Source organism: Onychostoma macrolepis, chromosome 07 (assembly GCF_012432095.1).
Source record: "Onychostoma macrolepis isolate SWU-2019 chromosome 07, ASM1243209v1, whole genome shotgun sequence".
Classification (NCBI taxonomy): domain Eukaryota; kingdom Metazoa; phylum Chordata; class Actinopteri; order Cypriniformes; family Cyprinidae; genus Onychostoma; species Onychostoma macrolepis.
The window spans coordinates 24,739,750-24,760,043 of NC_081161.1; the positions used below are offsets into that span (position 1 = coordinate 24,739,750).

The 20,294-nt window shown below is 37.2% G+C and overlaps 3 protein-coding genes across 8 annotated transcripts; 2 read left to right on the top strand and 1 right to left on the bottom strand.

Annotated features, from left to right (window-relative positions):
• The first annotated feature begins 1,236 nt into the window (after positions 1–1,236).
• Positions 1,237–7,306, top strand: grpel1 (GrpE-like 1, mitochondrial). Of its 2 annotated transcripts, none has more exons than XM_058783160.1 (4): positions 1,237–1,414; positions 4,205–4,349; positions 5,905–5,986; positions 6,085–7,306. In XM_058783160.1, the coding sequence occupies exons 1-4, from the start codon at positions 1,347–1,349 to the stop codon at positions 6,429–6,431; spliced, it is 642 nt and encodes a 213-aa protein (XP_058639143.1). In that variant the 5' UTR covers positions 1,237–1,346; the 3' UTR covers positions 6,432–7,306. The 2 variants fall into 2 exon arrangements, with proteins under 2 accessions (XP_058639143.1, XP_058639144.1); XM_058783161.1 differs by lacking the exon at positions 1,237–1,414 and adding an exon at positions 1,440–1,468.
• Positions 7,307–9,040: 1,734 nt separating this feature from the next.
• tada2b (transcriptional adaptor 2B) lies at positions 9,041–12,600 on the bottom strand. Of its 3 annotated transcripts, none has more exons than XM_058782933.1 (2): positions 11,966–12,473; positions 9,041–11,353 (listed from the first exon to the last, which is right to left on the bottom strand). In XM_058782933.1, the coding sequence occupies exons 1-2, from the start codon at positions 12,011–12,013 to the stop codon at positions 10,169–10,171; spliced, it is 1,233 nt and encodes a 410-aa protein (XP_058638916.1). In that variant the 5' UTR covers positions 12,014–12,473; the 3' UTR covers positions 9,041–10,168. The 3 variants fall into 3 exon arrangements, with proteins under 3 accessions (XP_058638916.1, XP_058638917.1, XP_058638915.1); XM_058782934.1 differs by lacking the exon at positions 11,966–12,473 and adding an exon at positions 11,806–11,955; XM_058782932.1 differs by having other exon boundaries at positions 9,043–11,353; positions 12,331–12,600.
• Positions 12,601–12,869: 269 nt separating this feature from the next.
• On the top strand, positions 12,870–15,506 carry ccdc96 (coiled-coil domain containing 96). 3 transcript variants are annotated; one of them, XM_058782931.1, is made up of 3 exons: positions 12,870–14,003; positions 14,414–14,763; positions 15,301–15,506. In XM_058782931.1, exons 1-2 carry the CDS (start codon positions 12,882–12,884, stop codon positions 14,753–14,755), a joined length of 1,464 nt encoding a protein of 487 aa, XP_058638914.1. In that variant the 5' UTR covers positions 12,870–12,881; the 3' UTR covers positions 14,756–14,763; positions 15,301–15,506. The 3 variants fall into 3 exon arrangements, with proteins under 3 accessions (XP_058638914.1, XP_058638912.1, XP_058638911.1); XM_058782929.1 differs by having other exon boundaries at positions 15,311–15,505; XM_058782928.1 differs by lacking the exon at positions 15,301–15,506 and having other exon boundaries at positions 14,414–15,269.
• The last annotated feature ends 4,788 nt before the right edge of the window (positions 15,507–20,294 follow it).

Consider the following 20,294-nt stretch of genomic DNA (forward strand, 5'->3'; position numbering starts at 1 on the left):
GATTTATACATCACCTGAAAGCTGAATAAGCTTTCCATTGATGTATGGTTTGTTAGGATCGGACAATATTTGGCCGAGATACAACTATTTGAAAATCTGGAATCCGAGGGTGCAAAAAAATCTAAATATTGAGAAAATCACCTTTAAAGTTGTCCAAATGAAGTTCTTAGCAATGCATATTACTAATCAAAAATTAAGTTTTGATACATTTACGGTAAGAAATTTACTAAATATCTTCATAGAACATGATCTTTCTTTACTTAATATCCTAATGATTTTTGGCATAAAATAAAAATCGATACTTTTGACCCATACAATGTATTTTTGGCAATTGCTACAAATATACCCCAGCGACTTAAGACTGGTTTTGTGGTCTAGGGTCACATATATATATATATATATATATATACACACACACATACATACATATAAATATATATATATATATATATATATATATATATAGCAGAAACAAGTATACAGCAATGCAGGAATGTGGCTAGAAAATCCATGTATGTAGAAAAAATGATAAAACACTGGCACAGTGCTAACCATTCCAATTTAATGACAACATTTTGATTCGAAAGGTCCATCAGGTCAAACGTGAGGCCTAAGAAATCCTTATTCAACCAGGAATTGTTTCTAAGCCTAAATCAGGATACAAGTTAGGATATCCTTACCTCAATCTCTCAGATGATTTACTGTCCAAGAGACAGACTAGGCTGACTGAGAGTCAGAGGAGGATTACTGGCCTAAATTTAAAGAGTAAACAATGTCAGCTGTCTGCTTTATAACCTGAAAGAAAATTCACAAACAAATTTCCTACTTTAATTCTGATTTCTGAATACTAACAGTAAACTTCAAATTGTGATAATCAAATGATGAAAATATAAAATTATAGGGTTTTTTTTCATTCAGAGACTTCATGTCATGTAGTCTCACCACTGTACAAGAATTCCTGTCAATGTTTATTTCATGTCTTTATCTTACTTTTACATTATCCAGTTTAAACAGGAATCTTACAATGCGGATTAAATGCAGTTTCGACAGCAGGTTTTAAATTAATTTAAATGTGTGTGTTTTCTGGATTGATGGACTGTGATGTAAACGCTCGGCGCAGTTGAGTAATAAAGTGTGAGGTAACCTTGTCCCTTGTCACGTGCTGAATGTTTCGACCTTCCTCTCAACCTTTTTTACAGTCTATGCTCTCAACCAAACTACAGAAGTGCGTCAGTTTTGACTAGAACGAGGATTGGTGGTGAAGGACAAACATGTAAGAACGGAAGCTGTGATTGGTTGAATGAGAAGCCTCGCGCTGCAGGTCTCTCAGCGTGGACATAGTGAAGATGGCGACCTGGTGTGTGCGTGCGATCAGACAGAGCTCCTCTATCATAGCGTCCCCTTCACTTGTAAGGTAACGTAGGTTTTCACAGCAGTGTTATTGTGTGTAGTTGATGTCCAAGCTTGGGTAAGTATTTTGCTTTTACGGAAAGATTGATCTTTCTGTTGCGTGAGCTGTTCTCAAATGAATGATTGATGCTGATGTTCTAAGGACCCTCAGTTATATTCCTTCATGTGACAGTGTTTAGACAGCATTGTCTTTGTGTGTCAAGAGTTGTCCTGTCAGACACTTTATACCTTTTCAGATGAGTTACATGGGATTATCGTTGCTTCTCAGTGAGATTTCCTTCAGGTCTTATACCATATCATTGCATATTACATACAGAACATGTTTCATTGAGTTAAGGATTTTGCTTTCAATCTCCTTAAGCCTTTAAAAATAGTTTCCCCTATAAAGACTAGTTTCCACACGATCTAGTGTCAAAGCTCGTTCTGAAGAGTTACTGAAGTGAATATTAGTTGTCCTGCAACTGTATTACCTCATGATTGGTGTAGACCATCTCTTAACCAGTTGTAGACCTAGTTTTATACATACATTTTTGCAGAATCCCATGTCATTTAAATATGTCCTACCATAAAATTAACCAGTTTAAGGTTAAAATGATTTAAATGCTCAAATGTAAAACTTTCATCACTCATTCAGAGTTGACTGTTACTCATAAAGAAGCTGTTATCTTTTTTTTATCTATACGATTAATATTCATAAAGACAATGTTTGTTAAATTCAGCATGAAATAAAAATTCACTAATATTGCTATTTTCTAAATGCACGTCATAGATCTTATTGTCAATGATCCATCCATGTTATGTTTCATTAGCAATTGACGTTGTTGTTGTTGTTGTTATTATTGTTATTATTAATCAAAATATCTTAACTGGATCTTCCGATGAAAATTAAAGGGTTAGTTCACCCAAAAATGAAAATTAGCCTGTGTTTTCACCCTCAGGCATCCTAGGTGTATATGACTTTCTTCTTTCGGACAAATCCAATCGGAGTTATATTAAAAATTGTCCTGGCTATTTCAAGCATTATTATTGCAGTGGGCTGGTGTTTCTGTTCAACAGTCCAAAACACGTTATGTAAAGTGTGCGCATCCATAATAAAACGTGCCTCACACAGCTTCGGGGCGTGAATAAAGGCCTCCTGTAGCAAATCCATGAGTTTTTGTAAGAAAAATATCCATATTTCAAACGTAATAAACACTTTTCTCTCACTTCTGCTGACTGTCGTACGCAGAAGCCGTCCAGGCAGATGACATAGGACGTATGTGTCATGCGTGCGCGCCTCTGAGATATGCTAGTATCACAAGTTTGTTTACAGGAGCAAAAGAAGCAAGGTTTCCTTACTTTACTTGTTTTCTTACAAAAACGCATGGATTCGCTAGCCTGGTAATACCAAACTCAGCTACTTCGCTTTGCTTCGTAGACAGAGTCTGGAAGGGCATAATTGACAAGCGTTTTCTTTCTCGTGGGCGGGCGCTTGTCTGAAGTTTAAAATCATTGGTGTACCCGTAAGCCAATCACATAACGGTTGGTTATGACGTATGTTACGTGCCGCCTCGAACTTCCTCTGTAAACACAGGTATGCGGCGAAAACAAAACCATCGAGCGAAATACCGGAGTGAAGATGGCTGTGAACGACTTTTGCAGATTATGTGAAGTAATAACATCACACACACACACAATCACAATTATTGCCTTGCTGGACTTTGGCCTCCTCAGTTTCTCGCTGACGATCGGTCAACATCACCTCCATTCAAAATGTGAACCAAACACTCTTCTTGTTCGGGCTTAAGTTGGCAAATGCCGGGAATATTCTCCACAACAGAGCGAATAGCATCCCGTGTCTCCATGTCCGCTGTTGTGTTAGATTTCCCTAAACTACAATCTTAAATTCGGCGCTTAGCGTCTACGTCACGGCTCTCAGCCCGCCCTCTGTCCGTTGATTGGCCCGGCTGCTGCGAGCCGGAGATAAACTGAGAGATGTTCTGCTATATCAGACTGAGTACAGAAGCGAAATGAAATTGAGCGGAAGTACGAAGTCTGACGTAGTCAGGCTATGGATTTGCTACAGGAGGCCTTTATTCACCCCCCGGAGCCATGTGAGGCATGTTTTATTACGGATGCGCGCACTTTATTTAACGTGTTTTGGACTGTTGAACAGAAACACCTGCCCACTGCAATAATAGAGCTTAGAAGTGCCAGAACAATTTTTAATATAACTCCGATAGGATTCGTCTGAAAGAAGAAAGTCATATACACCTAGGATGGCTTGACGGTGAGTAAATAACAGGCTAATTTTAACTTTTGGGTGAACTAGCCCTTTAAGTGTACAGGACTTTCCTGGTTCTTTAGCCCATTTAAACCCCGACCCTGCAAGCTCACGTTGGCCTGCGTCCATTTTTGAGTGCCTGCCACATCTCAAAATCCAATCAGTAACCATTGCATTGAAGGAAGTCCCTGCGCTACATTGTCTTTTTTGATAATGTTACACTTGAATGTACGTCACAGTTCAGAATTCACTCCATTGCTACTTGAAGTTCCAAAAAGGATAAAAGACACCCTAAAAGCCTAAAGATGCCACAATTCAAGTTGTGTACTTCAGTGGGGCCCTTAGCCAGCAGAGCAAGTGCCATTGAGATTGTTAAAGAATAACATTCTACTAGTATTATCTGAACCTCCTTTTGGAAATAATAATAATAATAATAATAATAAATTGTTTTCAGGAGAATTCTTCCTTTTAAGAATAAGCCTGTAATACAAAGGCAGTGTTCGTGAATATTCTCATCTTTTAACTTCTCAGGGCGACTCCACGCCTCCTTTGCACAGCAGCCCAACAGAAAAGCTCAGGAACTGGGACTGAAGAAGAGAAACCAGAGCCCAGTGCAGCTGAGAAAGCCTTCATAGAAGAAAAGACACAACTTGAAGATCAGCTAAAAGATATTACGGTATTGCTCTTAATTGTTCTTAGTCTTGGCATCTGTTGTTTTTCTTGCAGTTCATAACCATGTAATTTCCCCCACACACCCTGACCTTCAATTGCCCTTCAAAAACCCTTGTAGTTTCTGCAGACCCTGAGGACACATTTATCCACTTTTTTTTATATTCTTTTTAAAGAAGTGCATTCGGCAGGGTCATGTTTCAGATTACTGATGTTCAGAAGATTTACTCGCCTGCAAATCAGCTGTAAAGTATCTCAGGATGTCTTTGAGTCCTAGTCATTTCTTTACATGTGAAGCTTTCAGATTAATCATTACAGTACTTATTACATGGTTACTGCATGATGATTGAAATCGTCTGCAGGACAGTTCAAAGCGTTCAAATGATTCAAAGCACCAAACGCGAGTAGAATCAGCGCTGAAACATGTTACTCGACCCGGTAACTTTCTATGAATGGCAGTGAGAATTTGAGATTGCTAGTGCTGTTATAAAACTCCCAACAGTTGTGATGTAATTATATAATAGGCTGTTGTCAGACGCGCTACATGTCTGCTGTTACAGGACTGTTTTTAGTTTCGATTCAGCTGCGCTGCGCTTGGTTTGAGCCGCTTTAATTTGCATTTGGGAACGCAACATTCATCATTAGAAACGTTTATAAATCTGTTGTTGTTTACAAAGAGAAGTTTCAGTATCACATAATTCTTCAGAAATCATTCTAATATGCTGATTTGCTGCTCAAGAAACATTTCTCATTATCAATGTTAAAAACAGTTTTGCTGCTTAATATTTTTGTGGAAACAATGATACCACTCAAACATTTGTATAAGATTTAAAAAATTTATATTTTTATTCATGCATGAAAGTGATTAAAGTGAGTGAACATTTAAAATGATTCCTATTTAATAAATGCATTAACACATTTAATTGATGTATTTGATAAATGCTGTTCATTAAACTTTATATTTATCAAAAAAATCCTGAAAAATAGTGTATCACCATTTCCACACAAAATATGAAGCAGCAAAATTGTTTTCAACATTGATAATCAGAAATGTTTCTTGAGAGTCTAATAAATTGTAATGATTTCTAAAAGATCACGCGACACTGAAAACTGGAGTAATGAAGAAAATTCTGCTTTGCATCACATTAATAACGTTACATTTTATAATATATTAAAATTAAAAACTTTTTTTTTAATTTGTAATGTTTCACAATATTGCACTTTAATAATAACAATTCTATGTACTATGTACTTTACTATAATATCTTATAGTACTTTATTATAATATATTATATTATCATGATTAAGTACTGCTTTTTATTTTTTACAGGACAATAGTATGTATTCTTACATTATAAGGTATATCTTTTAATGTGCTAAAATATATATTTTTAATAAGTGCTGGGGGCGTGACTTGGGGCGTGGTCAGGTTTTCCTCCTTTTTTGTCTCTAGCTTATCACATGCCTGAATATTCCTATACAAAATAAATGTAATGAGTTTTTAAAAAATTAAAACAAATTATTGCAGGTATTTAAAAAAAATTAATTGTCTTTTGCTAAAGGATAAATACAAGCGGGCTCTAGCAGACACTGAGAACCTTAGGCAAAGGAGTCAAAAGATGATTGATGATGCTAAGCTTTATGGTAAGCTATTACAATTATTTTATAAGCAGTTTTGATGAATGGACACTTCTGGATCAGGTCAATTTGTTAAATGTTTTAACTCTCATCTCTTTTCTTAGGAATCCAGGGCTTCTGTAAAGATCTCTTGGAGGTGGCTGACATCTTGGAGAAGGCAACCGAAAGCGTACCAAAAACTGAAATATCTACTGCAAATCCACACCTGAAAAATCTTTATGACGGCCTTGTAATGACTGAGGTGCAGATCCAAAAGGTCTTCCAAAAACACGGCCTTGTTAAGCTTAACCCTGATAGTCAGAAGTTTGACCCTTATGAGCATGAGGCTGTCTTTCATGCACCTGTTGAGGGCAAGGAGCCAGGTACCATAGCTGTAGTTACCAAAGTGGGCTACAAGCTGCACGGTCGCACCCTCCGGCCAGCTCTTGTGGGTGTAGTCAAAGCCCCCTAACTGGTCGTACACACTATGATGGTTATTGCCTGGTCAACTGATCGGTTTCTGTAATTTAGCTGGTCTTAGGTTCAACTGATGTATTTTTCTTTGTTAAAGGTGCCTCTGAGAGGTGAAATCCAATATATTGACAACTGAAGGACAATGCCAGACTAATCTTTGTGATTTAATGATTATCAATAAAATAAAAAAAATAGAGCTGTGTGTATGTGGTAGAAGATTCAGAGAATTGAATTGGCTTTAACCGTATTCTCTGGAGGATCATTACCATTCCAGGGACTTCTGAGATCTAAAGAAAAATAATCTTTTGAAGAATCTAAAGCTTTTAAAGAAACACTGCAGCATATTACCTTGTTGAACGCATTTTATGCTTATTAAACTTATTTGCTCTTATTAATTACTTTACTGAAGCACGTTACCAGTTTGGTGATGTCTATGACAGCAGTTGTGAGATTACACTTTTGTTTTTTCCAGTGTTATGCAGGTTTTTGAATTTATTTGTATGAGAGAATAATTAGTCTTCTTTACAGAACTTGGAGTAATATTTCATCCAAAAATAAAATTTATAATTTTACAATTTACCTACTAGCAGTTGTACTTGTTAACCTTCACCATTAGTTTCATGATGTGGAAACCTGATGAAATATCATACTTCAGCCCACAGAATGTAATAACTACTGATGTTTTGTGAAGAGCTGGGTAACAGAAGGATGGCTGCTTAAGAGATCAGTCATTTAGAAATCGTGGTTGTAATATGAATAGAATGATGCCATGCTAATGGAAAAAAGTTTTAAACGTAAGATTTAAAAGGTTAACTTTTCCATCTATGTGAACAAGCAGACAACTGTCAAATAAAGCATGTACCTCTTTTCAAATATAGTCATTATTACTTTTCCCATGAGTTTATACGTTTTTGGTGAAAAGAAAGGTGCAAGGTGGTATATTTAGGTTATTTGAATGAAAGTACATATTTGGATATATTTCTTAAATGGCTCATATGAAAACATGACTGTTTAAAAATGACTATAAATTACGGTTTTCTTATAGATTTTATATAGATTATGCCTTCTGATATAAAAATTTCTTCACAGTTTTAGGCAAGGGCAACTTTTTTTACTTAACAGACAAAAGGTTATATTTCAACACTTTAATACAAAGTAGGAAATAACATGACATATGCAATAAAATACTTTCCACATACTCAACATTTTGACAAGTATGATCCTTCCAAAATGGATAACTTTACCAGAAAACATTCATGTCACAACTAAGCAAAAAGAAAAGAAAAAGCTCTCATCATTTTTAAATGTCACATTGTCTTTAAAAAAAAAAAAAAAAATTTCACTTGTGATAGTGTCTTTGTCATGTTCAGGCTTATATCCCCGCTCACATTTTTTTCAAATCGGTTTTTACTTTAGAAAAATAATTATACTCTAGCATATTGAATGATTATTTAAAGTGTCAATTTTAACCCTAATAAACTGGTCAATTTTTCCTCAAAAAAACAAAAACTATGTTAGTGAGCATGACTAAAATAGTCTTGAAGAACGGCTTGGGTTCTTTAACCAGTGATCCTGTTTCCTAAAACCATAAAGCACAACCTGAAGAATAACCCTTTCTAGACATGTAAGCACCTTTATACAAATGAAACAAAGGCAGTGAGAGAATACCATGGAAAAAGAAGAGACCCCTCCACATTTGCTTCATAATTTCCTTATATAACACAGTGTCTTCATACCTACAATCATCATTTATCAAATGGTCACAGCCAATATCCTACATATATCTTGGATGAGTTTTTCTCCAAGTACAACTCTGCACATCTACTTTTAATGGCTTTAGTCATAACAAATTTGTGTGGGGTGGTTCCTTCTATCATAGAAATGTGAAGAAAAACAATCAAGCAGACACCTAAAATAAACCTTAACCTTTGTACATTTTTGATGTGGTACAATTTAATATTAAAATATAATATTAATTACAAGGAAAAGGAATAAAAAAACATCAACCAGGGTAAATATGCTTCAAGGCACACAACATAAGCATACTCAACAATGAATGACTGTTTATGGGACTTTATGTGTACCAATGTCTGGGGCAAAAATTACAGGGTATAAAAACAGATGAGGACCACCACCTTGGCCTAAACATTGTTATTTCCAATATCGTATACATTTTTTTTTTTTAAATGGCTTAGTTAGACGGCACCTATTTGTTCTATTTGACTCTTAATATATTACCCAGGTGAAAAACAAGTGTACTTCCATAATGTACTTAAAGTTATCTATTTTTGCGCACTAATTTTGTACTTAATATACTAAAAATGATTCTTTAGTACTTTTTAAGGTCAACTTAAGATCATCTAAGTGTACTCAACTGTGCTATTTTGAGACCCCATGAATATGAACTAAAATGCACTTTTGACATACTATCTCTGCATTTTAAAAATGTATTTAGTTACCACTTGTAGCACACTTGAACCCATTTTTCATACACTCGAGTGCACTACAAGTGGTAACTAAATACATTTTTAAAATGCAGAGATAGTATGTTAAAAGTGTATTTTAGTTCATATTCATGGTGTCTCAAAATAGCACAGTTGAGTACACTTAGATGATCTTAACTTTATCTTTTTTAGTATATTAAGTACAAAATTAGTGCATGGAAAGAGCACTTTAAGTACATTATGGAAGTACACTTGTTTTTCACCTGGGTAAACATTTCAAAACTATGTAAAAAATATAAACCTTTGTATTGGCCTTTAAAAACATTGCTTTTCTTATTTTTCTACAGCTTTGGGGTAGACACAAGCAGTCAATAATAGCATTAAAAATCATGGAAAAATATGTTTGTCTAAGATTTGGTATTGCATGAAGATTTTGTCAAGGCATTTAAAAAAAAAAAAAGTAGTATGTAGTTGTAACATACAGTCTCAGCTTATAAATTGTGTACGTGTTGACATGAGAACCTTTCATGCTGTATTTAACTTGAACCCTCACTTTACCCAACAAATCAGAACAATACTCTCTTGAAACAGGAGCATTGTGGTAAATGTTCTCCATTGGTGATCAGGGCCTGGATGTGTGCCACTTAACTTGAGCCTCTGAAACATGCTCAATAGTAACATAACCTCACAAAGGTCAACTCCAAAAAAATAATAATAATCAGACATTTATATAGTATGGAGCATGCTTCATGTGACTCACATTCCCACAATTGACAACAAAAATATCCAACAGAAACAGGCAAATTCAGGTTAGAACAGAGGAACTTTAGACTTTTGGCAAGCAGAACAAGGATCTGACCTAATTTTCTTCTTATTAGAAAAAAAGAAACTCAGAACCAATTTTAAAAATCTGCTTTGTACAACATTAAACATTCTGTTTATACTCTATTGGCAGGGAACATTCAACACCACTCAAAATCACATTCAAAACGGAGGCATTTTAACGTGGGACAATGGGTTTGTGTGGTTATTCTGATGTATTATTATTACACAGGACAACTTGCTGGAAAGCTCCGTATGGATACTGATTATGTAATATAACCATGTTTATGTTTCGATGAGGAAATCTGAGATCAAAGACAGACATGTTAGACTGACTGAAGGTCCACAACCAGTAGTGTGGCACCTACAGTCATTTAGTTCTCACAGCCTTTTTTGAGATGCAATATAAAACATTAGAAAAATATATTTACAGTCATTATTTTTACAGCCAAATCTTTGGACAGTGTGGTTAGGAGGCTTCTCGGGATATCCAGCCACTCTCCGACAGGAAATTCAGAATCCGTTTTTTCAGCACCTTGTCCAGGTAGCTGGGTAGGCGGCTTTTCGAGGGAATGCCTTGCCTTTTCTGTAGGTGATCTTTGATGATGATAGTCTTGACAGTCAGATAGCGTGTGGGACTAAGGTTCATAGAGTTGCACAGTACCTTCTCGCGATCGGACAGCAGCTCAAAGCCAGACAGGTTCTCGATGGCTGAAAACTCACTGTCCTTCCCCTCCTCTTTGATGGCACTGACTCCACCTCCGCCAAGCCCACCTCCTGCTCCAACTCCTCCTCCAAGCCCAGCCACTCCTCCTCCGCCGCTGCTACCTCTCTTCGACCCAGCAATACTTTTGTTCTCTTTCCGTTTTTCCCGTTTGTGACGTGCCGCCTCGTACTCGGCCGACTCGTCGAGTCTCGCGATGCCATTCCGCCGATAACGCTGAAGCTCCCGAACCTTCGCCCGAAGCATGCGCTCTTTGTGCATGTTATCGAAGAATTCCTCAAACTCACGTTGTGGCATGAACTGGCAGAGGGCACGTAGTTTCGTCCGTTGCTCTTTCTCTTCCTTGGTGATTTTGCGTTTCGGTGTTGCTGCTACAGAGGAGCCCAGAGACCCTGTCGGAATGATGGTGGTACCACCTCCCAATCCTACAGCTCCACCTACGCCCCCAAGTCCTCCTGTCCCACCTGGTCGTTCTCGCTCTTTATCCTTTTTGTCCCGTCCCAGAAAGGCTGGCACTAAATTGTAATCACGAGCGATGTTTTTGCGTCGCTGTCGTTCACGCAGCTTACGCACGTACATGTCCACATGGGCTCGTTTCATCTCGATCTCGATATCTTCATCATCGTAGTTTACAGACAGGCCACTGATGAGTTTCTCTGCCTCTTGGTCATATTCAATCTCGTAGTCATCACGAAGCGGCATATATCCCAGTTGCTGCTGCTCTGCCACAGATATGTCTAAAGGGGGCAATGGGGTAGTCAAACTAGGAGACAGCGGACCTCCGCTGGGACAAGTGTGGTCTGTCACGCGGTTGGGGATGCTGTCAGGGATGCAGGCTTTACCCAGATTGCCATGGATATACATGCTCACATAATGGTCCATGACCTCCTGAGGGGTGCGTGATGCACCCACATGGGCTGCCATATCCTCCTAACACACAGAAATAAACAAAGATACATAGTTAGTTCATTCAAAAATTTAATTCTGCCATTTACTCTCCCTCATGTCAGTGCAAACGCATATGCCCTTCATCTACAAAAAACAAATACATATTACAACTGTCTCTTTAGAAGCCAGTTCAATTCAACTACTTGATTTATATGGATAATGTTTACAATGTTTTTTGAAGCATTCAAGATTTGGTAACACTGACTTTCAATTGAGGGACAGAAATCTCATCAGGTTTTATTAAAAATATCTTTAGGTTGTGTTTAGAAGATAACGAAAGCCTTATGAGTTTGAAACAATATGAGGGTGAGTAAATAAACTAAGCCTTTAACATACAGGTCATAATAATATTACAAAAGTTACAAACTCAAACATTATTATTATTTCTTAACATATATTATATTAACGCAAATACAACTATTAATGAATATCACCTGCTTTCAGCAATAGTGCACAGTACAGTTTGTTCTCTCTATAGAAACTCTATATTGTGCAGCTGTTATGAATGAGCAAAACTGTAAATGGGTTGTAAAATTAATTTCTGGAATTCATTTCATTGGGTTAAATAATCCTTTAATACAGTGGCTCTCAAACCTGTCTCGAAGTAGCCCCAGCCCTGCACATTTTGTATGTTTCCCTCATCTATCACACCTGATTCACCTCATCAGCTCATTAGTGGAGACTGCGAGACCTGAAGTGGGTGTGTCAGATACAGCGAGACATACAAAACGTGCAGTGCTGGGGGTACATCATGGGGTGCTTTGAGAACATTCTGCTTTAATACAATGTGCAGCACAAACCCTGCTTGGTTCTTAAAAACCTATTTCAAAGTTTCTTCAGTAAGCAATGCATCATTTGTTGCAGACTAAACATGATCATTTTGCACTGATGTGCACATTTGGCAATGCAAAGTAAGTTAACTAAAGCCGCATCAATATGGACTCATTTGTGAATCGTACCCAGTTACCAAATCCATATTGCTCGATGGCATCGAGCAGCGACTGCTCTTCCCTGCTAGTCCATCCTCCTTCTGCCTCGGGACCCCAGAGCGAGAAGCGCCCGCCGTCAACTTGCTGATAGCCGTGCCATCGCCTGTGGTTACCGATTTCGGCACCCGCGGAGAAGCACTCCGGACAAAGTTCAATATCCTGGCATTCGGCACAGCGAATCCGCAAATTCGTAACATCTGCCAAACAGTTCACGCAGTACTTCTTCCCTAGGTCGGCCATATTGCTTACTACCGCTTGTTGTTGGAAGCAGCAGTGGCGCGGGGTTGGGCATGCGCAGTGGAGTATCTCCGGTCACGCCGCTGCGTCTCATTAATATTAACAAGGACACAGCGAACGCCTGCGATTGGCTCTCGCTCTGGGTGCCCATGGCAACAAGCACGCACTCCCGTACAGACACAAAATAGTTGGGGCAAGCGTGTTTCCTGAGCTAAACGTTGATTTACTTTAGAGAAATTACATGTAATTATTTTAAAAAATATTTGTAAATTCAATCATATAAAATGGAAGAGGAGTCATTAGAGCTAAAACATGAAGGAAGTCCTGTTTTAGAAAATAACACACTGGTGGAAAACACTGAAACTATTGAGGATCCAACAGAGGCAGCAAGTGCCCAGGTTGGGGAGGAAGAAACTGAAGAAACTGAACCTCCTCACATCTCAGAAGGTGTTGAGGATGATGTGGTCAAGCAGGGTTCACAGCTGACAGAAGACATGTCTATTGCTGACACAAGTGAACCACAGATATCTGAAACCGAGTTTGGGCAACATATGATCACAGAAGAGGAGGATGGAATAGAACCCCTTATAAAGGAGACCTTGGAGGACACAGAGGGTCCTGAAATAGGACATTTCATTGATGATCTTCTATCACATGAGGACACTGAAGAGGAAAACGAGGAGGATAGACATCCAGCTCCTGATCCAGAGAGTGAGAGAACCAGCCCTCCTAATGAATCAACGGTGCCTGCAGAAGAAGAGGAGACTGGCCTCAACATCAACACTACAGAATATATGGCCCTGCTACCTGAACTACAGGCTGAGAGTCAAACGCTCAGCAAGCTAAATGGTCAGTTGCAGACCAAAATAGCAGAGCACCTCAGTAAGAAGGCAGGTGATAAACATCCCAGACTGGACAGAGATATCTCTGACCAGGAGCAGTACCAAAAGTACATGGATCTCATGGAGCAGCTAAAAGTGCAGCACCACCATGTCTCAGAGCTCCACCAACAGCGGACTGAAGAGCTCCGCCAGCAGAGCTTAGAGAAACTTAAGCAGGTGGAGCATGAGCTGAGATCCTTAGCTGCACTGAAATATGAAGCTGCCATGACAGCACTGACCGGTAAGGTGGGCAAACAAGCAGCACTGACAAAGGTGGAGAAGCTGCAGGCAGACGAACTGAAGCAGGAAGACAAGCTGGCATCTGTGCGTCTCAACAATATCAAGCTCAAGAATAAAATAAGTCAGCTTGAGATGGAACTTAAATCCAAGCGTGAGCTTGCTGATGGTTTGCTGCTGATGGACTTTGAGCAGCTCAAAACAGAGAACCAGACATTTAAAGACAAGCTGAAGGAGCGCAGCGAGGAGCTACTTAGGCTGAAAAGGAAGGTTGCCTGCTCTGTGCAGGTAAATGTGATTCCTGAAAACATCACTGAAACATCTGAGAAATTAAAGTTTTTTTTTTTTTTTTTTTATTAATTTTTTTTTTTTCAGCTCATTTTGAAATTCATATTTGTGGTCATTAGGAGCATATAAATGTTACAAATTAATTATACAGTGTATTTATATATATATATATATATATATATATATATGTGTGTGTTAATATTATATATTTTATATAAATGTTATTAATAAAAATGAATAATATATAAGCAGTTGAAAGCAAAACTGGACACAACAAGTCTTTTGAAATGTTGTTGCGCATTGAAATCTATAATATAAGTTCACCATTATCCATAAAATGCATTATATGTAGCAACCTATATTGTTTCCAAAATTGTATTTTTACAAACTTTTTTGTCCCACAACCTCAGGGCATTTCCCATGTGAAAGAGAAGCTGCATTTCATGCATATGGAGAATAAGGTCAAACACTCTCAACTGGCGAAGACAGACGCATTGGTGGCTCTTAAACGTGAAGTGCTAACACGTACTCGACAGGCTCGTGACGGCCTGCGTGCAGACAACCTTAAGCTGCAACAGCGCTGTGGTCTGCTGGGAAACACTACACTGCTGCAGGACTTTGAGGAGAAGGTAGACACCTCTGAATGCCTGCAGCAGAGACTAGAGATGTTGAAGAGACGTCACGCTGAGCTCACGCTGAAGTGTGCTGGAATCAAGCAGAAGATTGAGCAAAGCAATCCAGAGGGCCAGTGACAACACAGGTGCACATGCTTACCTTCAGTAATTGAGTTCAATATTTAGAGTGTAACTTGACAAAGCATATCCTATGCAAAGCATTAAATGTTTTTACAAAAGTGAAATATTGATTGTTGAGGCACAAGAGGAATTCTACGAAAATATCCATAAGGATGTTCATTTGCCAGTTTTGTGCTGTGTTGTACTTTATTGGAATTAAGTGCATAATATAAGACAATTATTACCAAGTAGAACAAAAACAATTTAAGTTTCTTTAATAGTCCAACGTGTTAATATTTGGAAAAAAGGCAATCATGAAATTATGATTTAGAAGATTAATATAATGTGGTAAAATACCATATATGGCACTTGTAGTGCCTGAAGTTAATGATTAAGGTGCTGTGTAGCAATCATGTTGTTGTCAGTAAAAACAAGGTGACTGCTGTATGTTTACATGCATTATTCTGCAGTAAAAGTTAGAAAAGGTATTTTGTGCAGTAGACGTATATAAAACTCAAACAGAAAACATGCAGTTATTTGTCATATCACAATAACGAAAACAGATCATCACAGGAAGAAGAAAACTGAGCCAAGTCTTCAGTCGTTCCAGCAGCATCAGCAAAGATCACGATCATTGACTGCTTTCATGGCACTCTTCACCCAGCTCAGCTGAGGATCTGCGCAGATACGATAACCCTTCTTTGTGACAACTGATTTGAACTGATCTGAAAAGATTACTCCAACCTGAAATCTTACAAACTTACACAATATAATGAATTTCTGTTCAGCGCTCTCAATGATGACAAATTACACATTATTAATGTTTATGACAATCATTTGCATCTGTCTTTTACAGAAATAGGAATGGAAATGAAAACAGGCAATAGCAAAACTCACATGACTCCAGGTTTGGCGCAGTCCACTCTTCTCTCAATGTAGGAATCAGTTTTAGTGATGGGGATTTTTCTCCCATAATAACTAAAACAGCATTCGGATGGTAAATTGTCATCTGTGTTAAAATAATATAATGTGCCAATTATTATAAAAACTGCAAAAGTGGCCATATTTCTAATTTTAAACATATAATTAGATGCTAATCACTATTTAATTCTTAGGAAATATGTCCATTCATACCATTGACTACATAAATAATACAGCTATAGGGTGACTTACTATTGCCAGTTACGTCAGACTGTCTGCTAGAAGTCCAATAAAAAGTCAAAGACAATATCTGCAGATTCTGCTTAAGATGTATAATTCAATTATTTATCATAGATTGTAACGTTTGCCAAATTGTCCATTTTAAACAAATTTAGCTAGATATTGACCACTACTTGTAAAATAAGTTAAGGCATGACTGATAAAGGTTTGTTTCGGTTTATTCATAAGCTACCATTGAAATAATAACGCTGAGTTTTAGAGTGACTTACTGTTGCCCATTACAGCAGACTGGAGGAATGTGATCACCACATAGACAAAAGACAATACAGACGCATAGCTGCAGATTCTTCGTTTATATGATCTCGCCCATATAACATCTAGTCTCTCTGTGTGTGCTTCAGTCACTCGAAACTTCATTTGCCCCAAAGGAAAACATATTTACATTTTAATTGTTCATGATACTCTGTTAATTATTTTACTATTTAAAGCTTCCTATCACAGTTCTTTTCTTATGTTTATCACAGTGCCAGCAGATGGCGATGTTTGTAACACTGGCCGAACACTTGTGTCTATTCTAATGTGCTCTTTAAAGAGCTCGATTTCACATATTTGACATTGTGAGCCTATTTGAATTATAGAGGGTAGTGCAAATAATGTTTGGTTTAAGCACCTAACTTTTGCAGTGTCGGAGTGGAAAAACATGCTTCGGCTGTATTTTCCAAGCCGTTGCTGGAAGGTCGTGGTGGAACTTTTAAAGAACTTTTACAAGACTAACTACTGACTGCTTCCTCTACTAGAAAGGTGTTTTCCATTTAACATTATCGGTGATGCTGGTTTTTGCTAATTACACAATCTATTTTAAAAACAATGAGCAGCATATGGCCTCCCACAGGAAATGCTGCTGAAGGTGTTGGGGTCATGGGTACAAGCGGCCGACCACAAGTTCTAGTACTCCGTTGACAGCCCCGAGGTGTTATCATTTAGTGACACGTTTGTATGCAGGTGAGAAACTAGTGCTATTAAAAGACAACACCACCAACACATTCTGCATTAGACAACATTTTATGCAGAACTATGCTGATCTTTTAAAAATGTCCAATATGATGTTAAGAATACTCATATGCGTAGGCTTGTCTATAGTTTGTCTTATTTGAGGCCCTTTCATGCTTTAATAATCAAGTATAACGTTAACTGGTCATCAGTTCTTTGAATGATCTTCAGAAGTCATTTATTAATACTTTATGTGAAAAAGTTAAATGCTATGAGTCTATGCTACAACTGCACACGTGGAGCAATTTAAGGTCAGCTAGCTCTAAAAAAATAAAATAATACAAATCTTCCTAATAGGTGATCTTTCGTAAAAACGACACCTCATGATCTCGACAGAGAGGGGCCGTCTTCGGTTCACTTAGTTTTGTTGTGGCTCGAGATATTATGTTGAGGAAGCGATATATTTTTCTCGTGGCCAAGAGTTTAATGTGTAAACAAACCTACGTGACCATAGCAACCCGGGATTATCAGGGGTTCATTAATATTTTATTTTGAATTAAAAAATGATTATAGAAATTATTACATAATTAAATTATTATATTGACCATAGGCTACCGGACTGTAGGCTATTGCACGCGATGTAAACGGCATTCGAATTAAGTTTATCATGAAGGCTAAATGTTACATAAAGTACATAAAATAAAATAGACCTACAAGAAAACATTTTTATTCATCCCACAGTCTTGCTAGCTGTGTGTCCATTAACCGATCGTCTTTTTCCGTAATATTTGTATATTATTAGCTATAATTATCATCATCATCATCATCATCATTATTATTATATTTCTATATTCGTTTTTTCCCTTCATTTCGATCTCTTTACATAACGTTCTGACTAGTTTTGTAAATAAGCCTACTGTAAATGCTCGACATAATAAAGCTTGGATTATGCTGACTGGAATTTATAGCCTATTGGAAATGCAGTTTATAGGTTGAATTTAACATATTTCTTTTTTTTTTCTGCGAATTAATAATTATTAATATTATAGCCTGCTGCCTAGTGTTTCGTTGAGGAATGAATCATTCGTAAATGAAAACACAACACGCTCATTTATCATCACGCACTGGCATAAATAGCCTACAATCAGAAAGTATTGGCATAATTGTCAGGCGTTTACAGTACTTGCAAAATATATGGTAGCAAATAGCATAATTATACATAACGTTAATTAGTTAAAGTGATACACGAATTGAAAGGGGAAATAATAAAATATTATATTTATATGAAATAAATATAAAAATATAGCCCTAACAAGTTAATATAACCTAATAACAATAATATACAAATATTAAACGAAATGTTTAATGTTAATAAAAATGTTTTCTCCATCTCTGATAATCCCGGGTTGCTATGTTCACGTAGGTTTGTTTACACATTAAACTCGTGGCATAAAGTTGGCTTGATGTTGGACTTTCGATATTCGCATATTTAGGGACCGTCTCTAAAGTTACATGCGATATTGGTGTAAGGATGAAAGAACCTCGGATACTTTGATCTCCTGAGAAACAGACAGTACAAACATGCACGGGCATCTTCGAGACACCCCACAGAGTGGAGGTGCAGGAAACTTCCATTTGTTTCTTCTTAAATCCCTTCACCCATCCTTCCTTCTACTCAGTCTGCTCAAAATGGTTAATAGTAGATTGTAATGTTCTACATTACTGCAAGTGATATTTACAGTCATGTTTGGTATCATTTGATTGTCTCAGGGTGACTGGTACAATGGTCTCATTCTTATAAGAAGTAAACTAAAAGGTAATACAGATCCTAAGAGTTTAGAGGTATTTTGCACACTGTAGAGGGCGGGTCAGTTCCCAGTGTCTTTCATGCAAATTACCATCTGTCCCAAAAGGTGATAACTCTGCTTGATCAATGCAAATTCCAGTTGTTAGTTCCTGTCTCCATTTCGGGGGATGTTGGTCTTGGTCTGAGGTACTTAAGGAAATGTTGCAAAAGGATCAGGGCCTTCTGTAGCCGGAATGAGCCGTGATATGAAGTGTGTTTGCATGCTTCATATTATGTATTTTTCTCAAGTCAGGTATGCATCTTACTCTTAGATTCATCTTTGAGATTTTAATGTCTTGTATTGATTAGATATCTTTGAATTGGCTGTATAATTGGCATAATACATATTTACTTGACTGATAATAAATTGTTACATTTGACTTTAATTCTGATTTACTCCTGTAATTATTGACTCTAGTAGATTACGTTGTATCCTTGTTACTGCATTTCCTGCATCAGGTTAGTAACGGACTAAGATTCAGTTGAGATGGAGCATAGGGCACACCAACTGTATCTTTAGAGATCTGGCTAACACTTGGTATTAGTTCAACTGTACTTAGACTGTAAGGGCTAAAAGGGAATTTCCATCTAGGTCAACTGAATGTTGTTTGACCAGCCTAGATAGGGTGGGCCTAACCTCTGTTTATTGTAATGTTATTCTAGCTAAGTGTACATGGGGAAACCATGGCATGACCATACTAAAGCTACTATCAGGGAAAGTAATGTTGGTCGGCTTATATCTGTAGTAGTGGTCGTGACCTCTGACTAGAAATAGTGTTGCTTTATTCAAGTGTGTACAAATCTATGGGGGCTAATTAAAGGTACTTTTAGAATGAGCAAGCATAGGAGCGGCCGTCTAAAGTATTAGCCAATTACCTCTGTCTAATAACCAAGACTGATGAGAATGTGACCGTAAGGTACGCTAACAGCTGAAGCGATATCTTAGAGCGACATGAGCACCTGAATGAACGAGTACAATAATGGTAAAGAGTTAACTAGAATAATCAAATGTCATAATAATAATAATAATAATTAGAAATGAACAAATAATCAATTGGCATTTCAATCTAAATTAGTGGTCATAATAAAATAGAGGCAGATTAGATTTGAAGTTAACCTAAATTTAATAACTTTGGGTGCTGAAAAGACCGAACATGCAGGAAACCTTCATCCGCGATTGGATACCGTCCTTGGACCAAATTCGTGGACCTTACATTAGTATACATATTTCTAACTTCAATAGCATATGAGCAGAATGACTTACAGTCATAAAACAAACAGCAAACTGTTCATCTAGATGTCAACTATAATGCACACCTTTTACATTTTTGATATTTATTAAAATCTACTGTAAATCATATGTAAAAATTGCTATTTTGAGCCCATTCGGTACTGAAAAATAGCCATTTTTACATATGATTTACAGTTTATTTTAATAATTATCAAAAATGTAAAAGGTGTGCATTATAGTTGACATCTAGATGAACAGTTTGCTGTTTGTTTGTGTTGGATTACAAATTTATAAAATGTTAATAGGTTCCAATGTAACAGTATATAAAC